This window comes from Balaenoptera ricei, chromosome 1 (genome assembly GCF_028023285.1).
Source record: "Balaenoptera ricei isolate mBalRic1 chromosome 1, mBalRic1.hap2, whole genome shotgun sequence".
Taxonomy (NCBI): domain Eukaryota; kingdom Metazoa; phylum Chordata; class Mammalia; order Artiodactyla; family Balaenopteridae; genus Balaenoptera; species Balaenoptera ricei.
This window is the reverse complement of record NC_082639.1, coordinates 171919515-171945391: the sequence shown is the minus strand read 5'-3', so window position 1 is coordinate 171945391 and position 25877 is coordinate 171919515. Positions and strand designations below refer to the sequence as shown.

The 25877-nt window shown below is 42.2% G+C and overlaps 1 protein-coding gene across 1 annotated transcript; it reads left to right on the top strand.

The window, feature by feature from the left end:
• Positions 1-16868: 16868 nt before the first annotated feature.
• Positions 16869-18749, top strand: CCDC185 (coiled-coil domain containing 185). Its single transcript, XM_059941944.1, has one exon. It carries the CDS (start codon positions 16869-16871, stop codon positions 18747-18749), a length of 1881 nt encoding a protein of 626 aa, XP_059797927.1.
• Positions 18750-25877: the final 7128 nt, after the last annotated feature.

The window sequence follows — 25877 nt, the reverse complement described above, 5'->3', positions numbered from 1 at the left end:
GATTTCCTTTACCTGTGAAGTCCCCTGATACTTTAGTATCTTCTGGCAATTGCTACTCTCTACCAGAGTTGACAAAGAGCAGGAACTAGGTCTTAACTTTGATATCCACCATGATGCTAGGACAGGGTTAATAAATGCTTATCAGCTCAATAAATGAATAATGAGTGCGTCTTTTCACAAAAGTACAACCTGTGTAGCTAAAGCAGGTGAAGACCCACAGGAAGCTGAAAATGCCTTTTTCATGTCCGAAGGCAACAAAGTAGCTGCAAGCTCAATGGGGTTTGCACCCACACTCTCCCCCTGCCTTCTCCTGACCTGGTTTGGGGACTGGGATGAGAGGGTGCAGACATGAACTACATCTACCATTGCAACTGCACCACAAATAAATTTTGCAATGGGCTTTATAGTATGATTTTTTTTTATTCTCAAAGGAGAATTTTAATTCTCTAGGGGTCATAATAGTATGAGAAAAGTTATAGACCACTTCAAGGCATGTTTGGGAAATTATGGATAACGTCTTGTGCCGAGAGAGTATGTGTGTTTAGGGGTGAGTTAGGAGATGGCTATTAATAATAAACGTAGAACATCCTGTTAGGGCCTCACTGTTAGGGACCTTACATGACACACCAAGGAGTTTAAACTTTATTCAAAAGACAATGGAGAGGTTGTGGATTGAAGGTTGGAATGGAAGAGGTTGTGGGGAAAGAGAAGAGTGAGAAAACAATGGAGCAGCCGTCACAACAGGCCAGGTAAGGGGTAATGACGTGTGAACCAAAGTGGTGACAGTGGCCATGGGAGAATGGAGGACTGAAGAAGAGGACTGTCAGATCTTCGGATGTGTTGAGGGTAAGGAAAAAGAGGATGCAAGGATGATATGAAGATTTAGAGCCTAGGAGACTAAGCTATAAATTACTATCAAAAATAGGGAACACAAATGAAAAGGTTTCATGAGGATGGTTATGAATTCAATGTTGGACATATTGAGTTTGACTTGCTGGAGGGAAATACACATGCAGATATCAGGCAGGCAGTTGGAAAATAGGGCTTAGGAGCTTTGAAGAGGGCTCGGTGTGGAAGAAGTAGGTCCACGGGTTGCTCCAAGTCTGTCTGTTAAAGCCACAGAATAGATGTACTTGCTTGGGGAGTGCACAATAAAAAGAGAAGAGGCCCTGGACAGAGCTTTTGGGAACTGTACTGTAGGGGAAGGAAGGAATGGAGGGAGGGAAGGAAGAGGGAGGGCAGTCAGTGAAAAAAAGAGCAGTGGTTCTTAAACTCTAGAGGGTCAAAGAATCACCCAGAGACATTCATGCAGATTCCTAGACCCCTCCCCAGAAAACCAGATTCAGTAGGAACATACAATCTAAAGAGAACACTCCCTTCATTATCTATTGATGCATGACAGATAACCCCCAAATTTCACATCTTAACACAGCAACATTTTTGATCTCATGGTTTCTGGATATCAAGAATCTGTGAGCAGCTCAGCTGGGTGGCTCGAGGCCTCTCGCAAGGCTGCAGTCAAGTTGTAAGCCAGAAATCTGAAGACTTATCTGGGCCTGAGGCTCTGATTCCAAGATGAGTGTCCTCATCAAGTGGCAGCCAGCTTCCCCTAGAGCAGGTGATCCAAGAGAGCAAGGCGGAGACCACAATATCTTTTATGACCCAGCCTCAGAAGTCACATTTGTCATTTCTGCAAAATCCTATTGGTTACATAGGTGAGTCCTATTTACTGTGAGAGGAGAGTTCACAGAAGTGACAGGAGACAAAATCAGGGTGGAGGGGCAACTTGGAGGCTGACTACCATATGTCCCTACCCTCCTGGAGTTATTCTGATGCAAGTAGCCCTCAAAGAAATACTGGATGGGAAAGAGTAAAGGTCAACAGAGGAAAGAAAATCAAACAGAAGGTGGACCTCAGTGCCAAATAGGACTGAGAAATCAAGATAAGGTTGAGAAGAGGCCAGCGGATCTGGCCTCTGGTATATCAGTCTTGACCTTCTCAACTCGGAAGCGGCACTTCTAGAGAAACACAACTCTTTTTATGCAACTCATGGTGAGAAATATATTTTACTTCATTGCCTGGTACACAATGCACTCGTATATAGAAACAAATGTTTCATGAATTAATACCTATTTCTACTGCATGAGAAGCACTCATATTTCTTATTGTAGTCTGGTCTATTTCTCTAAAAAAATGCTAGTCAAGACCCACTAAACTGATTTTGTTGGTCATTAAAGCATCTGACCTGAAGCTTGAAAAAGCAGTCTCAATAGGATTGGATAACAGTGAAGATGATGGTGATGACAAAAACAAATACATTTTGAGTATATACACTTTGCACTAAATGTAATACCATGAATTATCTTATTCATAACAACTCTATACTATAGTACCATTAGCATAATTTTAGATGTAAAAGTTTAGTACTTAAGTAGCTTTCTCGAGGCCATATGGTTAGGAGGTGGTACAGCTGTAATTTATTTTAACCTAAACAATATGATTTTGGAACTTACACTTTAGAGCTGTGGGATCCAATATGGAGGCCGCTAGCCACATGTGTGTATTTTAATGTTAAATTTAATTAAAACTAAATAAAATTAAAGTTTCATGTCTCAGTCACACTAGCCATATTTCAAGTGCTCAATAGCCACATGTGGTAGTAGCCTCCATATGTGACAGCAGAGATACAGAGTATTTCCCCCATTGCAGAAAGTTCCGTTGGACAGCGGTGCTCGAGAGCTAAACCACCAAGGGCCAACGTATTGGGAAGATGGGAGTCACCTGAGCATGGCTGTGAGGTGAGAGGAAGGAGTTGGAAAAAGAGAGAAGAGTCGAGATAGGGGATGCAGGTTGGAGCAGTGGCCTGGGGGAGGATGGGGGGGCAGGATCAGGGTACGGGGAAAGTTGGCTTTGGCAAGGGATGGGGACAATTTCTGCTCTGGGTCAGAAAGGAAGAGGAAAATGGGTGAAGGTCCAGAGGAAGGGGAAGGTGATGAAGCTTGCTTTGATAACACTTGATATTGTCTAAAACGTAGGGGCTGAGAACAGGAACGAGGAGTGAGCGGGCCAAGTTTGGGCATTGAGTCAAGTAAGAAAGATTGGAAATCATCGCTGCAGGAGGTGCATATACACATAGAGAATGATTGATGCTCACCCATGGGGGCTCAACTGTGGTTAGATACTGAATTTTAGGTGCAGCCAACCATTTATTTCATTCATTCAACAAATACTTGCCAAGTGCCTACAACACGCCAGGCACCATGCCAGGCACTGGAGAAACATTAGTGAATGATAGTGACAAAAACAGGCAAGCCCATTCTCTCATGGAACTTACTGGTGGAGGTCTTTGTTAATCACAGAGCTGCCAAGTGTAGCCCTGCAATGGACACATACCACCAAGGAGAGGAGCTGGTGCTCTAAAATGGCTATGAGAGGGCATGGCAGGGGATTTCATCTGGTCAGGAAGGTCAGGGAAGGCGTGCCTCAAACCAAGACTTGAAGAAGGAGCACCAATCCATACAGAAGGGGGAACGGCTCATAACTTTGCCCTGAACTGGACCATGCAGAGTCCCAGGCAGGCAGACAAAGGCACCTTTGTAAGGTTCCTGTGGACAGAAGTGTTTGCTGAGCACACAGACAAAGCCACCCATGGTTGTCGAGATTCTACTCCAGCCCTGTGTGTGGGTGGCTTTGAGTAAAAAGACACCATATGATATCCACAGTAGGATAAGCCTGCTGGATGTGGCGGCTGGAATTTTTGTGGGCTGAGGGTTCCTACCCTGCTGATGACATCAGTAAAGAAGTCAATGCACAGGACTTCCCTGGTGGTGCAGTGGTTAAGAATCCGCCTGCCAATGCAGGGGACATGGGTTTGAGCCCTGGTCTGGGAAGATCCCACATGCCGCGGAGCAACTAAGCCTGTGCACCACAACTACTGAGCCTGCGCTCTAGAGCCCGCAAGCCACAACTACTGAGCCTGTGTGCCACAACTATTGAAGCCCATGCGCCTAGAGCCTGTGCTCCACAACGAGGGAAGATACCACAATGAGAAGCCCATGCACCGCAACGAAGAGTAGCCCCCGCTCGCTGCAACTAGAGAAAGACCGTGCACAGCAATGAAGACCCAACACAGCCAAAAATAAATAAATAAATAAATAAATAATTTTTTTAAAAAAAGAAGTCAATGCACAACATTATTACTGATACACTACATGCAGAGTCAGCACTCACAGCAAACCATCCATCATCAGACTTGTACTGTAGAGCTATCTCCCCTCACTTAGACCTTTCGGAAAAACAAATTTCCTTTGAAGTTAAAAATGCCAGGCTCAATTTTAGCAAAACAGAAAAAGATAAAACTTTAAAAACCCCAAACATTTTTTAAAGTTTCAGCAAAGCACATTCTTTAAAAAAATTTAATATAATATCTATATTATGTTGAGGATGAAGAAGAAATTCCAAATTGGGTAAGTTATTAAGTGTGACTATTTTTGCAAATTTCCATTGGAAAAGCCTCTTCCTATGTTTAACTTTACAAATTATTTGTGATAAAATTTCAAAAATAAATAACGTTATGGCACAGTTTTGTGTTCCTGTGTCACTGCTGAGTGATCCAGTAACTGCATCCCGTTATCACACTGTGGAAGTGAACTCCCTTTCCGCTCTCAAAGTACTTATTTTAAGTCCTTCTTTCCTTCATAAGAATTGGTTGATTACCATCTCCTGCTTTTAATTGCATTAAGGTTACAAATGTGAAAAACATCAGAATGCTAAGATGAAGCAAAACTAGAAATGTTTAAAATCCTGTCCTGCTCTCTGGTCCCCACGTGGTTCTCTCTGACTATAATTATGTTGCACTTGTTCAGAAGGGCATACAATGTAGAGGTTAGGGTGAGGGCCAGGGTTCTGATTCTGGCTCCACTGCTAGCTAGCTTCCTGATCTTCTGATTCTCTCTCTGTGCCCCAAGAAAAAACAGTCCTTACTTCACTTCATTGTGGTAGAGTTTACACATAAAACACTTACAGCAACACTCCAATGCTCCAACTTAATATGGGTCAGCCCTCGTTTCTACACATATCTACTCTCATACACATGGAATATTTGCATGGCGGGTAAATGATTGTTTCCATGGGAACTTAACTTTCATATTTCCAGGTCCTTATCCCACTATCTTCTTCTTTTTTTTTTTTTTTTTTAAAGAAGTTTATAAGCTACAAGTTTCATTCTTAGAACAGCGTTAACATAAGTTTTTCATTCACTGCCGTGGGTGTTCCCATAAAAAATTTTTTTTCACTGTTTTGTGGGTCTGGTATTTTTAATGAGTTCATATCTCATAGGCACATGTACAGAGTGGCCTATTCTGTATTCTCAGATACTGTTGCTTTGGGGCATCGTATTCTTGTGCAGTAAGGAAAAAGTGGGGGTGGGGCGTGAAATAACTGAATTCCTGTGAAATTCTACTGCAAAGCTAAAATCTGAAACTTAATAATTTAACCTATCATCCAGCCATTGAAGAAAAAACCTTTTGACCCAATTATTATCTTTTTAGAAAAGGTAATTTCAAAGCAATACATTTTTTAATTATCTAGTGTCAGGTGTACAGCATCATAATTCGAAATCTGTATACACTACAAAGTGATCACATCTGTCACCATAAAATCGACCCCTTTCACCCCTTCTGCCCACCCCCTAACCCCCTTCCCCTCTGGTAACCACTGATCTGTTCTCTGTATCTATGAGTTTGTTCGTTTGTTTTGTTTTGCTTTGTTTTGGATACCACAGATGAGTGAAATCATATGGTATTTGTCTTTTTCGTTCTGACTTATTTCACTTAGCATGATACTCTCCAGGTCCATCCATGTTGTCACAAATGGCAAGATTTCATTCCTTTTTATGGCTGAGTAGTAGTCCATTGGGTATACATACCACATTTTCTTTATCCATTCATCCATGGATGGACACTTAGGTTGCTTTCATATCTTGACTATTGTTAATAATGCTGCAATGAACATAGGAGTGCATATATGTTTTTGAATTATTGTTTTCATTTTCTTTGAATAAATCCCCAGAGCGGAATTGCTGGATTGTATGGTAGTTTTCTTAATTTTTTGAAGAATCTCTAAAATGTTTTCCATCGTGGCTGCACCAGTTTACATTCCCATCAACACACCCTCTCCAACACTTGCTATTTCTTGTCTTTTTGATACTAACCATTCTAACTGGTGTGAGGCGATATCTCATTGTGGTTTTGATTTGCATGTCCATAATAATCAGTACTGATGAACATCTTTTCATGTGCTTATTGGCCATCTGTATGTCGTCTTTGGATATGTCTCTATTCAGTGTCTCTGCCCATTTTTTAATTGGATTGTTTCATTGTTGTTGAGTTTTATGAGTTCTTTATATATTTTGGATATTAACCCTTATCAGATACATGATTTGCAAATATTTTCTCCCATTTAGTAGGTTGTCTTTTTGTTTTGATAATTGTTTCCTTCACTGTGCAGAAGCTTTTTAGTTTGATGTAGTCCCATTTGTTTATTTTTACTGTTGTTTCTCTTGCCCTTGGAGTCCAGTCCACAGGAACATTGTTAAGACTGATGACAATGAGGTTACTGCCTATGTTTCCTACTAGGAATTTTACTGTTTTAGGCCTACATTTAAGTCTTTAATTCAATTTGAGTTGATTTTTGTGTTTGGTGTAAGACAGTAGTCTAGTTTCATTCTTTTCCATGTGGCAATCCAGTTTTCTCAACACCACTTATCAAAGAGACTGTCCTTTCTCCATTGTATGTTCTTTGCACCTCTGTCATAAATTAATTGTTCTTATATGTGTGGGTTTACTTCAGGGCTATCAATTCTGTTCCACTCATCAGTGTGTCTGTTTTTGTGCCAGTATCATACTGTTTTGATTACTATAGCTTTGTAGTATAGCTTGAAATCAGGGAGCATGATACCTCCAGCTTTGTTCTTCTTTCTCAAGATTGTTTTGGCCATTCAGGATCTTTTCTGTTTCTGCACAAACTTTAGAATTATTTGTTCTAGTTTTGTGAAATATGCCATTGGAATTTTGATAGGGATTGCACTGAATCTATAGATTGCTTTGGGTAGTATGGACATTTTAACAATATTAATTCTTCCAATCCATGAGCACAGTGTATCTTTCCATTCATTTGTGTCTTCTTAAATTTCTTTCATCAGTGTCTCATAGTTTTCAGTGTACAGGTATTTCACCTCCTTGGTTAAATTTCTTCCTAGGTATTTTATCCTTATTGCTACAATTTTAAATGGGGTTTTCTTAAATTATCTTTCTGATAGAAATGCCACAGATTTCTCTATATTGATTTTGTATCCTGAAACTTAGCTGAATTCATTTATTAGTTCAAAGAGTTTTTTGGTAGAATCTTTAGAGTTTTCTATATATAGCATCATATCATCTGCAAATAATGATAGTTCTGCTTCTTCCTTTCTGACTTGGATGACTTTTATTTATTTTTCTTGCCTAATTGCTGTGGCTAGGACTTTCAACACTATGTTGAATAAAATTGGTAGAGTGGACATCCATCCTTGTCTTGTTCCTGATCTTGGAGGAAAAGCTTTCAGCTTTTTCATCATTGAATATGATGTTATCTCTGGGTTTGTCATATATGGCCTTTGTTTGTTGAGGTACGTTCCCTCCATACACATTTTGTTGAGAGTTTTTATCATAAACAGATGTCATTATTTTATCAAATACTTTTTCTGCATCTATTGAGATGATCGTATAATTTTTATCTTTCATTTTATTAATGTGGTGTATCATGTTGATCGATTTGCAGATGTTGAATCACCCTTGTATCTCTGGAAGAAATCCCACTTGATCATGGGGTGTATGATCCTTTTAATGTATTATTGAATTTGGTTTCCTAATATTTTGTTGAGGATTTTTCCATCTATACTTATCAAGGATATTGGCCTATAATTTGTGTGTGTGTGTGTGATGCCCTTATCTGGTTTTGGTATCAAGGTAATGCTGGCCTTATAAAGTGAGTGTGGAAGCATTCCCTCCTCTTTGATTTTTTTTTGGAAGAGTTTGAGAAGGATAAGTATTAAATCTTTGAATGTTTGGAAAAATTCACCAGGGAAGCTGTCTGGTCCTGGAATTTTGTTTGTTGGGAGGTTTTTGACTACTGTAATCAGTCTTCAGGTTTTATATTTCTTCATGATTCAATCTTGGTAGATTGCATGTTTCTAGGAATTGGTCCCTTTTTTTCTATGCTGTCCAATTTTTTGGTGTATAATTGTTCATAGTATTCTCTTATGATCCTTTGTATTTCTGCAGTAGCACCTGCAATTTCTCCTCTTTCATTTCTGAATTTATTTATTTGAGCCCTTTCTCTTTTTTCTTGGTTAGTCTAACAAAAGGCTTTTCAATATTTTTTATCTTCTATTTTCTATTTTTTTTTTAATCTTCTCAAAGAACCAGATCTTAGTTTCACTGATCTCTTGTCTCTTTAGTATTTATTTCATTTATTTCTGCTCTGATCTGCTCCTTCCTTCTACTGACTTTGGGCTTCATTTGTTCTTCCTTTTCCAGTTACTTTAGGTGTAAAGTTAGATTGTTTATTTGAGAGGTTTTTTTGTTTGTTTGTTTGTTTCTTGAGGTAGGCCTGTAATGCTATGTACTTCTCTCTTCAACTGCTTTTGCTGCATTCCATAGATTTTGGTACATTGTATCTCTGTTTTCATTCGTCTCCAGGTATTTTTCAATTTCTCCTTTGATTTCTTCAATGACTCACTGGTTGTTTAATCTCTACATTTTTGTGGTTTTTCCAGTTTTCTTCTTGTAATTGATTTCTAGTTTCATAGTGGTCATTGTGGTCAGACTAATTATTAACTAATTATTATAATTTTAGTTAATTTTACTACTTTTGTCTTTCAACCTTTATACCTGCTTTATAAGTGGTTGATCTACTATCTTTCCTGTATATTTACCTTTCTAGTGAGATTTTTACTTTTGTATGTTTTCTCATTATTAATTAGTGCCTTTTCTTTCCAGCTTAGAGAATTTCCTTTAACATTTCTTGTAGGGCCAGTTTAGTGGTGATGAACACCTTTAGCGTTTGCTTATCTGGAAAACTCTTAATCTCTTCTTCAATTCTGAATGATAACCTTGTCAGGTTGAGAATTCTTGGCTGGAAATTTTTTCTTTTCAGCACCTTGATTATGTCATGCCACTCCCTTCTGGCCCATAAAATTTCTGTTGAAAATTCTACTAACAGCTTTATGGGGTTTCCCTTATACATTATAAGTTGTTTTTCTCTTGCTGCCTTTAAGATTCTCTCTTTACCTTTAACTTTTACCATTTTAACTATAATGTGTCTTGGTGTGGTTCTCTTTGGGCTCATCTTACTTGGAACTCTCTGGACTTCCTGGACCTGGATATCTATTTCATTCCCTAGATTAGGGAAGTTTTCAACCATTATTTCTTCAAATTATTTTTCTGGCCCTTCCTCTCTGTCTTCTCTTTCTGAGATCACTCTAATGCAAATGTTATTCCACCTGATGATGGACCCGAGGTACTCAAGTATCTTCACTTTCTAAAATTCTTTTTCATTTTCCTGCTCTGGGTGATTTTCATTGCTTTGTCTTCCAGCTCATTGATTCATCCTTCTACTTCATCTGGTCTGCTGTTGAACCCCTCAAGTATAGTTTTCAGTTCAGTTATAACTTCTGTTTGGTACTTTCTTATATTTTCTATTGCTTTGTTGAAGTTATTGCTGTGTTCATTCATTATTCTTCCAAGTTTGGTGGGCATTTTTATGATCATTACTTTGAACTATTTATCAGGTAGGTTGCTTATCTTCATTTCATTAATGTCTTTTGCTGGGGATTTGTCTTGTTCTTTGGTTTGGAACGTATTCCTCTGTCTCCTCATTTTGTCTGACTACCTGTGTTTGTGTATATGTATCAGGCAAAACACCTACTTCTCAGTCTTGAAGGAGTGTTCTCGTGTAGGAGATGACCCTTGGGGCCCAGAAGCACAGTCTTCCCTGAACACCAGAGCCAGGTGCTCAAGGGGAGGCCCTCGTGTGGGCTGCATGCACACACCAGCTGTGGTGGGGTCTCAGCTGCTGTGTGGAAAAGGCAGGGCCCTCGGGTGCTCACCTGACTTGGTTGCAGCATGGCCACTGCATGGGGAAGGCAGGACACAGTGCATTCGCCCAGCCCAGTTGTGGCGCAGCTGCTGTGCAGGGTGGGCAAGGCCCTCACCCAGCTGGGTTGTATTGTGGGGTGGGTAGAGCATGCCCTCCAGTGCTATCAGGCTAGAGGGAGGGTGCCAAAAATGGCATTCACCAGCTCTTCACCAGCAAGTTAGGATGAGATTGTAAAAAAGGTGTCCACCAGCACTTCCATCCCCAAGAAAGTACCAGCAGGTTCCTACCTCTCTGGCAGCTACTGTAAAATCAGTAAGTGGGTCTCCCTCACTTATGGTCTAGGTGCTCTTTGCCATTTTTGCCCTTTCTGCTGCTTTTGCCCTGGATCTCACTGCAAATGGGTCTGCATGTAAGCCCTTTAAGAGTGGGTTCACTGTTCCCTATAGTTTTATGGTTCTCCTGGACTTAATCCCCACTGATTTGTGGGGCTCGTCTTTTCAGTGTTGGACCCAAAGGTCAGGGTGCCTCACATGGGGCTCAATCCCTTCACTCCTTGAGGGAAAGTTTTATATCTTTGGGATCCCTCCCAACTGTGGGTCACTGCTTCTGGGGTGGGGATCTGGGTGAGACACTCTGCTTCTCTGTCTCAATGCATATTTTTATCTTTTGTTGTCAAGGCACTGTTTATCTAGTTCTCAGGTCCTTTTCAAAGGAAAATCATCCATATGTTGCTGTAAGTTTGTTGTGTCCATGGGAGGAGTTGAGTTCAGGATCTTCCTATGCCGCCATTTTAAACCCTTCTACTCAAAGCAATAAATTTACATAAAATAAAAATTACCCAGACATTGAAAGCTTTCACTTGCAACATGAATGTTGAGGAACCTCAATTATCTAGAGTAGTGTTGTCCAATAGAAATATACCGTGATATATACTTACATATACATAATTTTAAATTGACTAATAGCCACATTAAAACAAATAACATGTGAAATTAACTTTGATAATATGTTTTATTTAGTCCACTGTGTTTAAAATGCCATCTCAACAAGTGACCAATATTATAAAAAGTGTTGAGATATTTAACTTTTTTTAATAGTAAGTTTTTAAAATCAGTGTGTATTTTATACTTATAACACATGACAATTAGAACTACCCATGTTCAAATGCTCATACCCATGTGTGGCTGCCAGCTGCTATATTGGATGGAGAAACTCTAGTTTATTTCTCCCCTTTGGCCCATCCAAGAACTAGTTGCTTTGTGCCAAGAGATCAAATCTGAAGTCACTACCACTAACAGTCATTCTGAGTAAGGGCCCACTAACAGTCATTCTGAGTAAGGGCCCAAAACACATGTCTACTCCATAAGTCAATTCAGATTGTGAGGTTAGAGCACATTTTGCCATATTTTCTAAGTCTCCAACAAATGCAGAAAAGAAGCCCATGTCCTCATTTGGCAGAAGGTCTAAATTCTGAGGCCTCCAGTGGAATACATTGAGGATTTTTCTGCCAAATAAAAAGGAGGCTGATTGTTCCTAGTATCAAGGGAATGCTTGGCAGCTGAACATTTACAAAACATCTCTTTCATCTGCCCGGTGGAAGAGCTGACCAAGGCTTCCCAGCTAGTCATTCTCCCAGGGATCTCGATCAGATGCTAACAATGCAGGTGAGAGCACCTGTCCTGCTTGGGCAGCTATGCTTTAAGCAGGAGCCTCGTCACCAGGTACCTCAAAAGATAAGGTTTCTTTTCCCAGTTTCATCAGCCTCTTCCAGACATTCTGTTTGCTGCTCTGTGCCATAGTCACTTTTTTTTTTTTTTTTTAAGTTATACAATTTTTATTTATTTATTTATTTATTTATTTATGGCTGTGTTGGGTCTTCGTTTCTGTGCGAGGGCTTTCTCTAGTTGCGGCAAGGGGGGCCACTCTTCATCGCGGTGCGCGGGCCTTTCATTATTGCGGCCTCTCTTGTTGCGGAGCACAGGCTACAGACGCGCAGGCTCAGTAATTGTGGCTCACGGGCCCAGTTGCTCCGCGGCATGTGGGATCTTCCCAGACCAGGGCTCGAACCCGTGTCCCCTGCATTGGCAGGCAGATTCTCAACCACTGCGCTACCAGGGAAGCCCCATAGTCACTTTTATTACAGCTTCTTTCACCTGATTTCCAAAATCACTGTTTTCAAGGTCACCTAGACTGAGACCTCTTGTCACTGCCACTCGCCATCTTCCCAGGCCCCTGGGGTAGAAACCCTCTTTCTCCAGATCGAGTCCACCTTCAGGTCATGGTTCCTTGACTTCCTTAACGTGTTTTTTTTTTTTTTTTTTTTTTCACCGGAAGGGCTCTTTATTGTCAGCGAGACCACCAGCCAAAGGAGCACTGGGCTCCGAGCAGGCCCCAGGCACCACCCAGGCCCCAGGATCCTCAGGGGGAGAGGGGCACAGGGAGCTCCAGGCCTCAGAACGGTCCTTGGCTCACACAGCACCATGCAAATACAGAGCTAAAAACTTCCTGAATGTCTCTGGCTGGAAACCAGTCGGCCCAACAGGTTCCACAACTGCCTTCCTTCTGACCACCGGGAGACACCAAAAACGCGCATAGAGGAGCTGATCCGAGTCTAGCCAGACTATACCTTGAATCCATCCCTCCCTCTCCCCTTGCCAGTGTCTGGGTTTACACTCACTTCCTTCTTGCTTGCCCCAATTACTGAACCAATTTCTTAACTGGCCCCCTTTCTCCAATTTCCCTCCCCATACTCCTCATCTCAATTTACCTTCTACCTTGCTGCCAGGGTGAGCTTTCTAAAATAGAAACTAAATCGGGTCACTTTTTGGTTTCAAGACTTTTATTGACTCACTGTTGTCTACATAGTGGATTTTAACCCTTTTTTATAAGCAGAGGAAGCCCCAACTTTTTTCAATAACGTGTTACCAAGAACCCCAGGATAGAAAACAGATAAAATCTGAGCTGCTCTGAGCTGCTCTGGGTGAAGCAGGGACAGACGCCTCAGAGGCTGCCCTAAAGTCCTCTAGCCCCACCTCCTCTGGGCTCCCGGCAGCTTCAAGGAATCCTGAAGCACTTCTGGACACAGCTGGAACCCTACTGCCCAGTGGGAAGCCTGTGCTCCTTGGCCTAGCATTCAGGGCCCAATGGAATCTGGGTCCAGCCCACCTTTTTGGTGCCATCACCCATCACTGCACTGCACACATACCCCAAGTCCCCGCTACACAAACCACACATGACCCCACGTGCCAGGCATTTCTGAGGCTTCACACTGTGGCCACACAGTGTCCTCTGCCGGGTGTGTCCTCCTGCTCATCCCTGTATGGCGAGATCCTAGTTGCCTTCCCAGGTTTAGCACCATCATTCTATGTGAACTCTTCCCTTATGAACAACCTGGATGAACTTCCGTTATAAACTAACCCCTCCCTCCTCTAGGAATACTGCTGAATTTACTGTCTAACCACTTACCACATCTGTTACCTGGACGTGTTTCTCCTAGCAATATTGTGGGCAAGGGCCTTTGATTATCTTTCTAATCCTGGCCCAGATTTCAATAAATGTTTGTGGCATCATGAAGTTAAGACTGTGTCCCCTCTATCGTCAACAGAGTTGAGTGAGCTGTTCTCAATTCCATGAGGAATTCTGAGAACCTTCAGGGCAAGAAAGAGGCCAAAGAGCCCTGAATTGGGAATCTGGCTTGCTCCAAACTATGTCTTTCTTTCTCTCTCTCTCTTTCTTTCTTCCCTTCTTCCTTTCTTCCTTCCTTCCTTTCTTCCTCTCTTTCTTTCTTGCTTTATAATTGAAGTATAGTTGATTTACAATGTTGTGTTAATTTCTGCTGTACAGCAAAGTGATTCAGTTACATACATATATACATTCTTCTTTTAAAACATATTCTTTTCCATTATGGTTTATCATAGGATACTGAATATAGTTCTCTGTACTATACAGTAGGACCTTGTTGTTTTTCTATTCCATATGTAATAGCTTACATCTGCCAAACTAGGTCTTTAAATTCAGTCCTACGCTGCTATGGTTTTAATGCTCTTGGAATAATGATAATGATCACTCTAGTGACTAATTTTTATAAGGCAGCAACCACATGCCAAGCACTGCTGTAAGCATTTTTCAGGGATTAACTCATTTTTGTTTTGCAGAATGAAGGCTGCAGGAGTTACTAAATTGAACTCCTCTCTCTAGTTGCATTGGGGACTGAATGAGATCTTACAGATCATCTCCTGCAGCAATGAAGAAACCACCAGAGTCACCAGACAGAGAATAAGATGACCACTTCAGGTGATTCAGCAGGTGGCAGAGCTGCCTGGTGGCAGGTCTCCTGGCTCTTGGGTGGTTGTACTTTTGCCCACACAGCACTGCTTCTCTGTAACAGGAAATGGCCTGATACCAGCCAGAGCCACATGTAGATGTACAAAATGTTTTACAAAGCTTCCGCAAAGGCATATGACATTCAGGTATCAGCACAACTCAGTGCATGCCCAAATATTTCCTCACTTAAATGATTCCATTTCAAATTTGATTTATTTTATGTAAAAGTTGCCTCCTAGTAAAAATTATAATCACTAAATAATTTCTCTAACAATGGTATAAATTGCACCAATAGAAACCTAGGGTAGAAACAACCTCCTGTCCTCAGCTATAGACGTGCTAATGACTGCATGTGAGATCCCATCCAGGCAGAGTGGGCTCCTGGGGAGGCCTCAGTCACTCTGGTTAAGGCTGCTACCACATGGCTTCAAGGACATGGCTGTCATGACCCTCGGATATATACTGATCATAATTTTTTGTAAAGCATGTCATCTTAGTCAGCTGAGGCTGCTCTAACAAAACACCACAGACTGGGTGGCTTAAACAACAGACATTTATTTCTCACAGTTCTGTAGGCTGGGAAGTGCTAGGTGAAAATGCAAGCACATTCAGTTCTTGGTGACAGCCTGCTTCCGGGCTTACAAACAGCCACCTTCTGTTTGGGATCTCACATGGCAGAGAGCAGAAGTTCTGGTTCCTTCCTCTAATCCCATCATGGAGGCCCCACCTTCATGACCTCATCTAAACCTAATCACCTCCCAAAGGCCCCACCTCCAAATACCATCACACTGGGGTTTAGGGCTTCAACATACGAATTGGGAAGAACACAAACTTTCGGTCCGTAACACATGTCTCAATTCAAAGTACATTTCCTGAAAGGCAGCATGATATGGAAAGACAAGTGAACCTGAAGTCAAAACTTCCACCATTGACCAACTGATCTTTGGGGGAATCAGTTAATATGGCCAAGTCTCAGATTTGTCTTAAGGAAATGTTATCAGTTCTACTGGCCCTGCCTAGCTGGGTCACTGTGAAACTTCAAGGAGATGTGGGTGAAGAGGATTGGGATCAGTAAATATTTAATTTTCTTCTTTAAGGATTGACCATATTTGGAGAATGTTATCCAGAACTGTTTCCTCATTACATCTCAGAGAAAGGAAGTGACTTAGCCATGATCCACAGTCCAGGAAGAACACAACAGAACCTGGGCATCGCCCCTCCCTAGCACTCTATCCTTTACCTAAACTGTTTTAGGATAACATTAATTCCATTCTTCTTTTCTAGGAATGTGTAGAAACTTTTGTAAACCCATATATTAAACCTTACAATTTGCAATTGATGGCTAGAAGGACATCAAAATAATGTTTATTGAATGCATTAAGCCACTAAGCTCTTGATACATAGTTTCATCCGACCCTCAGGGCAGCCCAACAGTGCTATTGTCACGGCCCCTCTTCCAGTCCACTGTTCCAGAATTTGAGGGTCAGGAGAGTTAAGTAACTAGCCCAAGACCACACAAGTGGAAAGTGGCAGAGGAGATTCAAACTCAAGTTTGCATGACCAAGTCCAGTGCTTTTCCCATTAGCCCTGGGTGCCTCAACAAGAAAAAATAATCTCACAAAACTGGAGAAAAAGGAAAACAACAATAACAATGTGATTTCGGCATGCTGTCCACTGATGTTATTTCAGAAATGTGCACTTAACATTCATATTTTGACAAAAGCAGTAATTGCCATATTAGGAGAAAACAAATTAGTTGTTTATTTTTTCTCTCTCTCTCTCTTCTAAAAGTTTAAAAAGTATACTTTGGGCTTGCTAACTTAAAAGGGCAGAAGGATGGTGCAGTGAATTAACGTGCTTCCACGGCCGCTTCATTTGCATACACTGCAGAGGCGCAGAGACGGAGGGACCCCTTACTAAAGGACTTGCCCGCCGCATTCCATTCTGGGGGTAACGCCTTCACCTGTCTACTTTTAAAATTCTGCTTCTTTAAGGTGTACAAATGCGAGTTCAAATTCCTGCCTGAAACACCAGTGGGGGTTCACTACACACCCTCAGCTTTAAGGGTCACCCTGTCTTTCTACAGCCCCTCCCCACTCCCCTCTCCTCCCCCCTCCCCCTCCCCTCCCCCCTCTCCTCCCCCCTCGCCCTCCCCTCCCCCCTCTCCTCCCCCCTTCCCCTCCCCTCCTCCCCCCTCCTCTCACCGCGCGGGGTGCTAGGAAGGCTGGGGTGGGCGAGGGCCGAGGGCCGAGGGCTGCGGCAACCGGCGGGCGGAGGCGCATTGTGAAGTGGCCAGAGCGTCACAGGCGGCCCGGACCCCCGGGATCCGAGGGCGGGGCGGGTCTTCGCGGCGCCCCCCGTGAGGTCCAGGGACCCTGGCTCAGACGCTGGGTGCGCGGGAAGGGAGCATGGAGGGCTTCGGCCGCTTCTCCCCGTGGCCTCACTCGGACCTCTGGGAGGCCCCGCCGCCCCGCAAGGAGCGCGCATCCTCGGCGCGGCTGGGCGGGTCAGGGCCGCAGAGCGAGCAGGGCCTGTGCTCCCGGCCCGGGACTCCCCGCGAGCGGAGCGAGGCCTCGGCGCCCTGGCCGCACCTGCGCTGCTCGCCCACCCCGCGGCCCCGCCGGCGCCGGTACCCGGACTTTCCGCCTGAAAGCCGCAGCCTGACCGACGTGGCCCGGAGGTCCCCGGCCCACGCCAGGAAGCACCGGCCCCGCAGCCGGCGCCTGGAAGACGCCTGGGGGGAGGCGGGTACCAAGCCCCTGGAGCAGGGAGGCAGCCCGCCTAGCCCGGCCTGGCAGCAGCAGCCCCAGCTGCCACCGCAACAGCCTCAGCCCTGCCAGCACTACCCTCCGGCCCGGGGAGATTCGCCCCCACCTTACCCGCAGGGAGCTTACACTCCCCGGAGTGGAACTTTCGGGGTAGAAAAGGTGCACAGCGGAGACCAGTGGGCAGTGCCGGCCTGCAGAGGTCTCGGTCGCTGGTCCCTTTCCTCGGTTCACACGAAGAGGTGTTCTGTGCCCTCCAGAGAGTTCGGGACGCAGTCAGGTTGCGTGTACCTCCAGAAAAGATACCGTAATGATCCGGTGGAGTCATTAGCCAGCCAGTACTCCCAGCCCTCGCTCTCCAGCAAGGCGATGCAGAACCAGCACACCCAGATCCTCAAGAACAAGCTGGAAGAGGCAGTAATGTCCTCCAGGGACCGGAAGATTGTGGCCCTGGTGCTGACCTGGCTCAAGAAGGCCCAGAGGATGCGGGAGCTGCAGCAGCAGGCGGCCCTAGCCTGGGAGGAGCTGAAGCGCTCGGACCAGAAGGTCCAGTTGACCCTAGCGACAGAGCGCAAGCGGCTGCTGCAGCAGAGCCAGGAGCAGTGGCAGCAGGAGAAGGAGCAGCGTGTCCGACGGCGGGACCGGCAAGCGACGAACACGATCCGGCAGGAGCGCAGGTGGAAGGCGCAGCTAGAGGACCAAGAGAACCAGCGCCAGGAGAAGCTGGAGGGGGCCCCCTCTGAGACCGAGGCCAAGCGCGGGACGCAGTACCAGGTGCAGCGCCTGCAGGAGCACGAGAGGATGATGCAGGACCTGCGGGAGCAGAACAGCCTGCAGCTGCAGAAGAGGCTGAAGCAGGCCTGTCTAAAGAGGCATGTGCACACCACCGAGGGCCAGAAGAAGATCCAGGAGACCCGTCTTAGCTCCCTGGTCAATTACCAGGCCCGGAAGGTCCTCATGGACTGCCAGGCCAAGGCTGAGGAGCTCCTTAGGAAGCTGTCCCTGGAACAGAGTTCCCAGTGGTCCCAAGAGATCCCCCAGGGCCTGATTAAGGAGCATCACCGGGAGCCGAAGGAGAAGGTCAAGAAGGAGGAGGAGCAGTGCCAGCAGGTCAAGGGGTGCGCGGAAGAGTCCGGGGAGCAGAGGAAGGGGCACGAGCGGCTGCCCGTGGAGCTCGCGGACCAGAAGATCCTGCAGACCAGGAGTAACGTCCACAGGAATATCAGCGACAAGGTGCAGCAGATTCGGGAGCTCAACATCCTGCGGGAGAAGAATCATCACATCCTGAAGCTGAAAGCCGAGAAGGAGGAAAAGTGCCACATCGAGCGCATTAAGGAAGCCATTAGGAAAAAGGAGCGGAAGATGGAGCAGATCTCGCGAGAGAAAGATGCACCCTTCGGTGAATTCCAAAAGATCTCCAGGGCGTCCAGGGCAGACAACGTGAGAAAGTTTGCCAACCACTTCTTTGATCCGATAGGGCGGGAGGCCCAGGTTCGAGCTGGGCAGCAGAGAGGAGGCCACTGAGAACCTGACGACAAATAGCTTACAGCCCAGGCGGCTAGAAAGAGATGTGGCAATGTGATTCATTTTATAATCTGATTATAATTGAGCATTCATTTTTTTAAAGTATATAAAATAGCTGCAATTTCCTCTGATGAACTAGTTTATTAATTCATTTGGATGGTTGAGAGGGTTGGGGTAGAAATTTGGAAATTTTAAGAAAATTACTTGCCTTTGTACATTTGGATTTAAGTAGAAAATATTCATTTAGTTCTCAAGTAATCTTAGAAGCATATGTCAGACACATCTTTGAGGAACCAAAGAAAAATCTACAGTGGGGAATACAGTTCTGTGTCATGAGGTAAGTCTTTCCCTGTCCAGAACTTATGAAAGTGTGAAGTGTGATATACCTGTCATAAGAAATCTGCAAGAAAAATCTGCAAAAAAAGAGTGTGTGGGGGTAGGGGTGGGGGGAATTTCTGTAAACAAGTATATTTGGGAACACAGCATACTACAGCCCCTCTTGGGATTTCATAATGCATGTGAAATTTTTAAAGGCTCTGAAAAGTCTGGCAGTAAAGACACATTTGATTAACCTAGTGTTTTTCACAAACCACGGAACTCTTTTTTTTCTTGGATCTTTCCATGGGATTGATGTTCTGTGAAATATTTTTGGAAACAGCTCTCTGTAGATCCTCCCAGGCTGCACTTCTTTGGCCTTCCCTTCCTGTGTTAATAGGAAATATTTATAATTCCTTTAGCACTACTGATTGACTGCACCACCACAGACATGCTGTCCAAAAGCTCACTGGAATCTTTTGGTCCAATTCTTTCCCCCCCCCGCCCCTTTTGGTCAGTCTCATCCAGTCTTTTGGAACGAAATTCTATTAGAATCCTTCTCTTCCCCTCTGTTTCTCCTCTGTCTCTTCTGAAGGAGGTATGTGATGTCATTCTGTCTACCCACATTGTGTCTAATTAACCTAACCAGTCTGAATGAATGGCTAAGCATGATTCAGGAACACGACATTTAAAAAATAAGGAGCCAGAAGCTAAGTAGAATTTAACCCATCACATCTCAAAGTCTCTATTGAAAAATTCTAAAGGTGTTCTTTAAATGCCCCTAATGTAACATTTGTCTTTCAAAAAAAAAAAAAAGAGGAGAGAGTAAGCCCCACTGGAAGATTTGTGTCTTCTTAGTGTTTTTGAAATGACATGAAAGGTGACCTGGCAAGGGGTTTTGTTCAAAGGTCAGTGTGAGATCCATATTCTCATCTTACATAATGGAAACTGGGCCTACTTCCCTGCCGTAGTTCCCCTCTGTCTGCTGTCCCCAAAGAGGCCTACTCAGGCCCTCACTCCTTTGCTCAAAAGTAGAAAGGCCCATACATCTTGGCTCAATTTCTAATCTTATTATTTTCTTCTCTTCACCCAAGCTAACGCTGTTCCAGCCAAATGCTGTGTACATTCCCAGCATTCTAGGAAAGTGTTTAAAATATCTCAGACAGACGTCCCATGAATCTAACTCTTCCTCTTGACGTAGGTATGTGACTTTGGGGAAGTTACCTTCCTGGGCCTCAGTTTCCTCATCTGTAAAATAGAATTGTATTTCGTACTTCAAAGGGGTGTTGTGAGGGATGATTAAAATAATCTAAGGTGCCTGGCATAGTGTCCAGAACCTAATACACACACAGTAATTAAATATTGCAGTTGTTATTATATTACTGACTTTCCATTTTTGTCAATTCCATTCTCCCTATCTAATTGCTTTCTCACCAGCTGCCTCCTCCCATCATACCCAAGTCTGATTTCTCTGAGGTTAGCTCACATCCTGCCTCTTGTATGAAATGTGGGACCTCCGTGGCTGCTCCATCTCAGCATCAGCCTTCTTTGACAAGCTGCTCACTTTATGGCTTAGTGAGCACTTAGAAATTGCTGCTCTGCTGGCATATCCGTTTTGCAATCCCCATCTTGGCTTCCAAGCTGGACTGCATGCTACTTAAGGCCAGGGTCATTATACCCATGCTTAACATGGTGGGCAATATAAAGTCAAAAGCCATTAAGCACAATATTTTGACCCTACATCCATATCCCATGCCTTTACCCTACTAATGTTCTTTGCTCTTTGCTCCAAGAAATAAATACAGACTTTCATTCTTTTATCCAATTCTTTATGAATATTACGGGTAGAAATAATCAATACAGAATAAAACTGACAGAAGATGAAGCACATTTACTTTCCCCTATTTTTCCCTTAAAAAAATATATTCTATATATACATATATATCCCCAGTATAAATATATACATTTTTTGACCCCAACCATTACCCATGCCCCCACAGACCCAGTGGGGAGCCTAGACTTTTACCCTCACCAGGATGTAATAAGGAGCTCCCCACCCTGGCAGAGTCAGTTGAGACCACTTGGGGAGCCTAGACTTTCAGCCACTACTGACACCACCACCACCACCACGATGCAGTAACAGGGCACCCCTCTCTCTCCCTACTGAGTGGTATCAGATAAAGCCTAGTGGAGAGGAGTTTTATCACCCTCCATCAGTAACACCCCTCTGGTGTCAATAGATGTCATGTGGGGAGCAGTAATGAGGCACTCCTAGCCCTCCCAGTCAGGGAGGTATCACTGGAGGCCTAGAGGGGAGCCAACATCCCCACCTCCACCCAGCAGTGGTGGAGAGAGCCCTCTCCCCCCCACTCAGGTGGCAATGGAGGCTGAGTGGGGAGCTGGACTTATACCCCTGCCTGGCAATAATAAGGCCTCAACCTTCTTCCCTTTCTAGAACAGTGTGAGAGGATGCCAGATAAAACAGCAGATCCAGTCTTACAATACTCAAAATGTCCAGGTTTCAATTCAAAATCACGCTTCATATCAAGAACCAAGAATATCTCGAACTGAATGAAAAAGACAATAGTTGTCAATGTGAGGATGACAAATGTTAGAAATATCTAAAGATCTTAAAGAAGTCATGATAAAAATGCTTCAACAAGCAATTATGAACACACTTGAAACAAGCAAAAAATAAAATTGTCTTGGCAAATAGAAAGGCTTAAAAAAAAAATACAAGATATAAAGAAGAACCAAATCGAAATTTTAGAACTGGAAAACACATTAACAAAAATAAAAAGCTCAGTGGATGAGCTAAACAGCAGAATGAAGGGGACAGAAGAATCAGTGAACTGTAAGACAGAACAATAAAAATTACCAACTCTGAGAAATAGAAAATTACCAAAAAAAAAAAAAAAAACAAAATTAGCAGAGCCTCATGGACCTGTGGGACTATAACAGAAGTTCTAACAGTCATGGCATGTCCCCAGAGGAGAGAAGTAAGAAGGTAGGGCTGAAAAAGTGCTCAAGGTAATAATGGCTGAAAACTTTTCAAATTTGGTAAAGAGCTAACCCTACATATTCAAGAAGTTGAGTGAACCCCCCCAAAAGAGTAAACCCATAGAAATCCATAAGACATATCATAGTCAAACTTCTAAAACTGAAGAAAAGAAAAAAATTCTTGATCAGAGAATGAGAAAATAAGCCACAGACTGGGAGTAAACATTTGCAAAAGAGTGGCTATATTAATATGAGACAAAGTGCACTTCAGAGCAAAAATTACCATAGACAGGACCATCATAAACTTACAAGAGAGTCAATCCACTGAGAAGACATAGTTCTAAACATCTATGTATAAACAACAGAATTACAAAATATATGAAGCAAAAACCAATAGAACTAGAAAAAGGAATAAAATCACAGTTGCAGCTGGAGACTTGAACACCCTTCTCTCAACAATTGATAGGACTTCTAAAAAGAAATCAACAAAGATACAGAAAAACTTAACACCATCAACTAACAGGATCTAATCAACAGTTACAGAAAACCCCAGCCAGCAGCAGCAGAACACACATTCTTTTCCAGCGCTCATGGAACAAATAGCAAGAGAGATCATATCCTGGTCCATAAAATAAACTCAGGACATTTAAATTATTGAAATCATACAAAATGTGTTCTCTGACCACAAAAGCATCAAACTAGAAAACAATTACAATGATACCAGGAAAATCTCCAACAGTTAGAAATTAATCAGAACTCTTCTAAACAATCCCTAAGTCAACGTCTCAAAGGAAAATTTTTTAAATACATTGAATTTAATTAAAATAAAATGTCAGATTTGTGGGACACAGCAAAAGCAGTGCTGAGAGGGAAATTTATAGAATTAAGTACATTTAAAAAGGCAAAAATCTCAAATCAGTAATCTAAGCTCTCACCTTAGAATAACCTAGAAATAGAGCAAAATTAAACCCAAAGCAAGCAAAGAAAATCGAAGAACAGAAATCAATTCAAATAAAATTGAAAAATTCTCTGAAAAATTCAATAAAATAGACAAACCGCTAACAAGACTGATAAAGAAAAAAGAGAAGACACAAATTACCAATATCATGAATGAAACAGCAATATCACTACAGACCCTGAAGACATCAAAAGGATAATAAGGGAATGCTATGAGCAACTTTACACAAAGTTTGACAACTTAGATAAATGGACCAATTCCTCCGAAAACACAAACTACCACAACTCACCCAATATGAAATAGATCATTTGAATAGCCCATAATCACTAATGAAATTAAATTCATAATTTTAAAACTCTCCCCCCAAAATCTCCTGGCTAGATGGTAACACTCAAGAATTTCACAAATGCTTAGACAAGAAATAACACCAATTCTACACAACCTCTTCCAACAAAATGGAAGAGAAGGGAACACTTCCCAATTTATTTCATGAAGTTAGTGTTACCACAATACCAAAACAAAGACAGTGTGAAACAAACAAAACCTGCAGAATAATGTCACTCATGAATATAGATGTAAAAATCCTTAACAAAACGTTAGCAAATTGCATTCAACAGTATATAAAAAGAATTATGCACTACAACAAAGTTGGATTTATTCCAAGACTGCAAGGCTGATTCAGTACTTGAAAATCAATCACCATATTAATAATCCAGCACATTAGCAAATTGAAGAAAAGCACATGAACATATAAATCAATACAGAAACAGCATCTGACAAAATTCAATACCCATTCATGAATAATACTTTCAGAAAAATAAAAATAAAGGGGAACTTCCTCAACTTGATAAAGAGCATCTACAAAAAAATCTACAGCAAGCATTACACCTAAGTGAAAGACTACATGCTTTCTCCCAAGATCAGGAACAAGGCAAGCGTGTCCATTCTCACTGCTCTTATTCAACATCATGCTGGAAAGCAAGAAAAGAAAATATAAAGCATAAGATTGGAAAAGAAGAAACAAAACGATCCTTATTCATAGATGACATGATGGTTTATATAGAAAATCCGAAGAAATCTATGTAAATCTTCTAATAAGTGAGTTTAGCAAGATCACAGAATACAAGAGCAGCATACAAAAATCAATCACATTTCTATATATTATCAATGAACACATGGTCACTGAAATTTAAAAATACACTGCCATGTACAATAACTCAGAAAAACTTACATATAAATCTAATAAAACGTATATATGACTTACTTGCTGAAAACCACAAAATGTTGATGAAAGAAAGAAGACCTAAATAAATAGACCTACTATCCATGGATTAGAGGACTCAACATAATAAAGATGTCAATTCTCCCCCACTGATAAACAGATTTATTGTAATTCCTCTTAAAGTCTCAGATTTTTAGTAGATATGGACAAGGTTATTCTAAGATGTATACGGAAAGGCAAAGGAACTAGAAGAGCTAAAACAATTTTGAAAAAGAGAAAGTGAGAGGAATCAGTCTGCCCAGTTTCATGACTTATTACATGGCTGCAGTAATTAAGACTATGTGATACTGATGAAGACATAGACACATACATTAATGGAACAGAATAAAGATCATTTATAAGATCAATTATCATTTTCGGCAAAGATGCAAAAGCAATTTGATGGAGAAGGACAGACAGCTCAACATGATACTGCTGGAACAAGTGGATATCTACAGGCAAAAAGTAAGGAAGTAACAGAGGGAGAGAGAGAGAGGGAGGGAGGAAAGGAGGGAGGGAGAAGGGGAGGAAGGAAGGAAAGACTTCAACCCAAGTCTCACATCTTATACAAAAATTAACTCAAAGTGGATCATGGACTTAAATGCAAATTGTAATACAATAAAGTTTTCAGGAAAAAATCTTCAGGATCTAAAGTTAGGCAAAGAGTTCTTAAACTTGACACCAGAAGCACAGTCTATGAAAGACAAAATTGATAAATTGGACTTTATCAAAATTAAAAACTTTTGCTGTGGGAAGGAATCTGTTAAGAGGATAAAATGACAAGTTATGGGATGAGAAAATGCAAGTTTAAGCTATAATGAGATATCATTATTCACCTATTGAATGGCTAAAATAAGAAATAGTGACAACACGGAATGCTGGCAAGGGTGCAGAGAAACTGGATCACCCAGGCATTGCTGGTGGAAATGCAAAACGGTACAGTCACTCTGGGAAGCAATTTGGCAGTTTCTTCAAACACTAAAGATGTAACTACCATATGACACAGCAATTGCAGTCCTGGGCATTTATCCCAGAGAAATTGACTTATGTTCGTACAAAAACCTATATATGGATGTTTATAACAGTTTTATTCATAATAACCCAAAACTGAGTTAACCCAGATGTCCTTCAACAGTTAAAAGGTTAAACAAACAGTGGTACATCCATACCATGAAATACTACTCAGCAATGAAGAGGAAACAACTACTGATACACACGACAGCTTAGATGAATCTCCAGAGAATTATGCTGACTGAAAAAAGCCAATCCCAAAAGGTTACATAGTGTGTGATTCTACTTATATAACATTAATGAAACGACAGGATTGCAGAAACAAAAAACAGATTAGTGGCTGTCAGGGATTATAGATGGGATGGAGGTGGAGGAAAGTGTTTATGGCGATAAAAGGGCAACATGAGGGGTCCTTCTGGTGAAGGAAATGTTCTGTATCTTGGCTGTCAATGTCAGTATCCTAGGTGTGATACTGTACTATAGTTTACAAGATGTTATCAGGAAAAATTGGATAAAGGGCACATAAGATCTCTCTGTCCTACTTCTTAAAACTGTATGTGAATCTACAATTATCTCAAAAGAT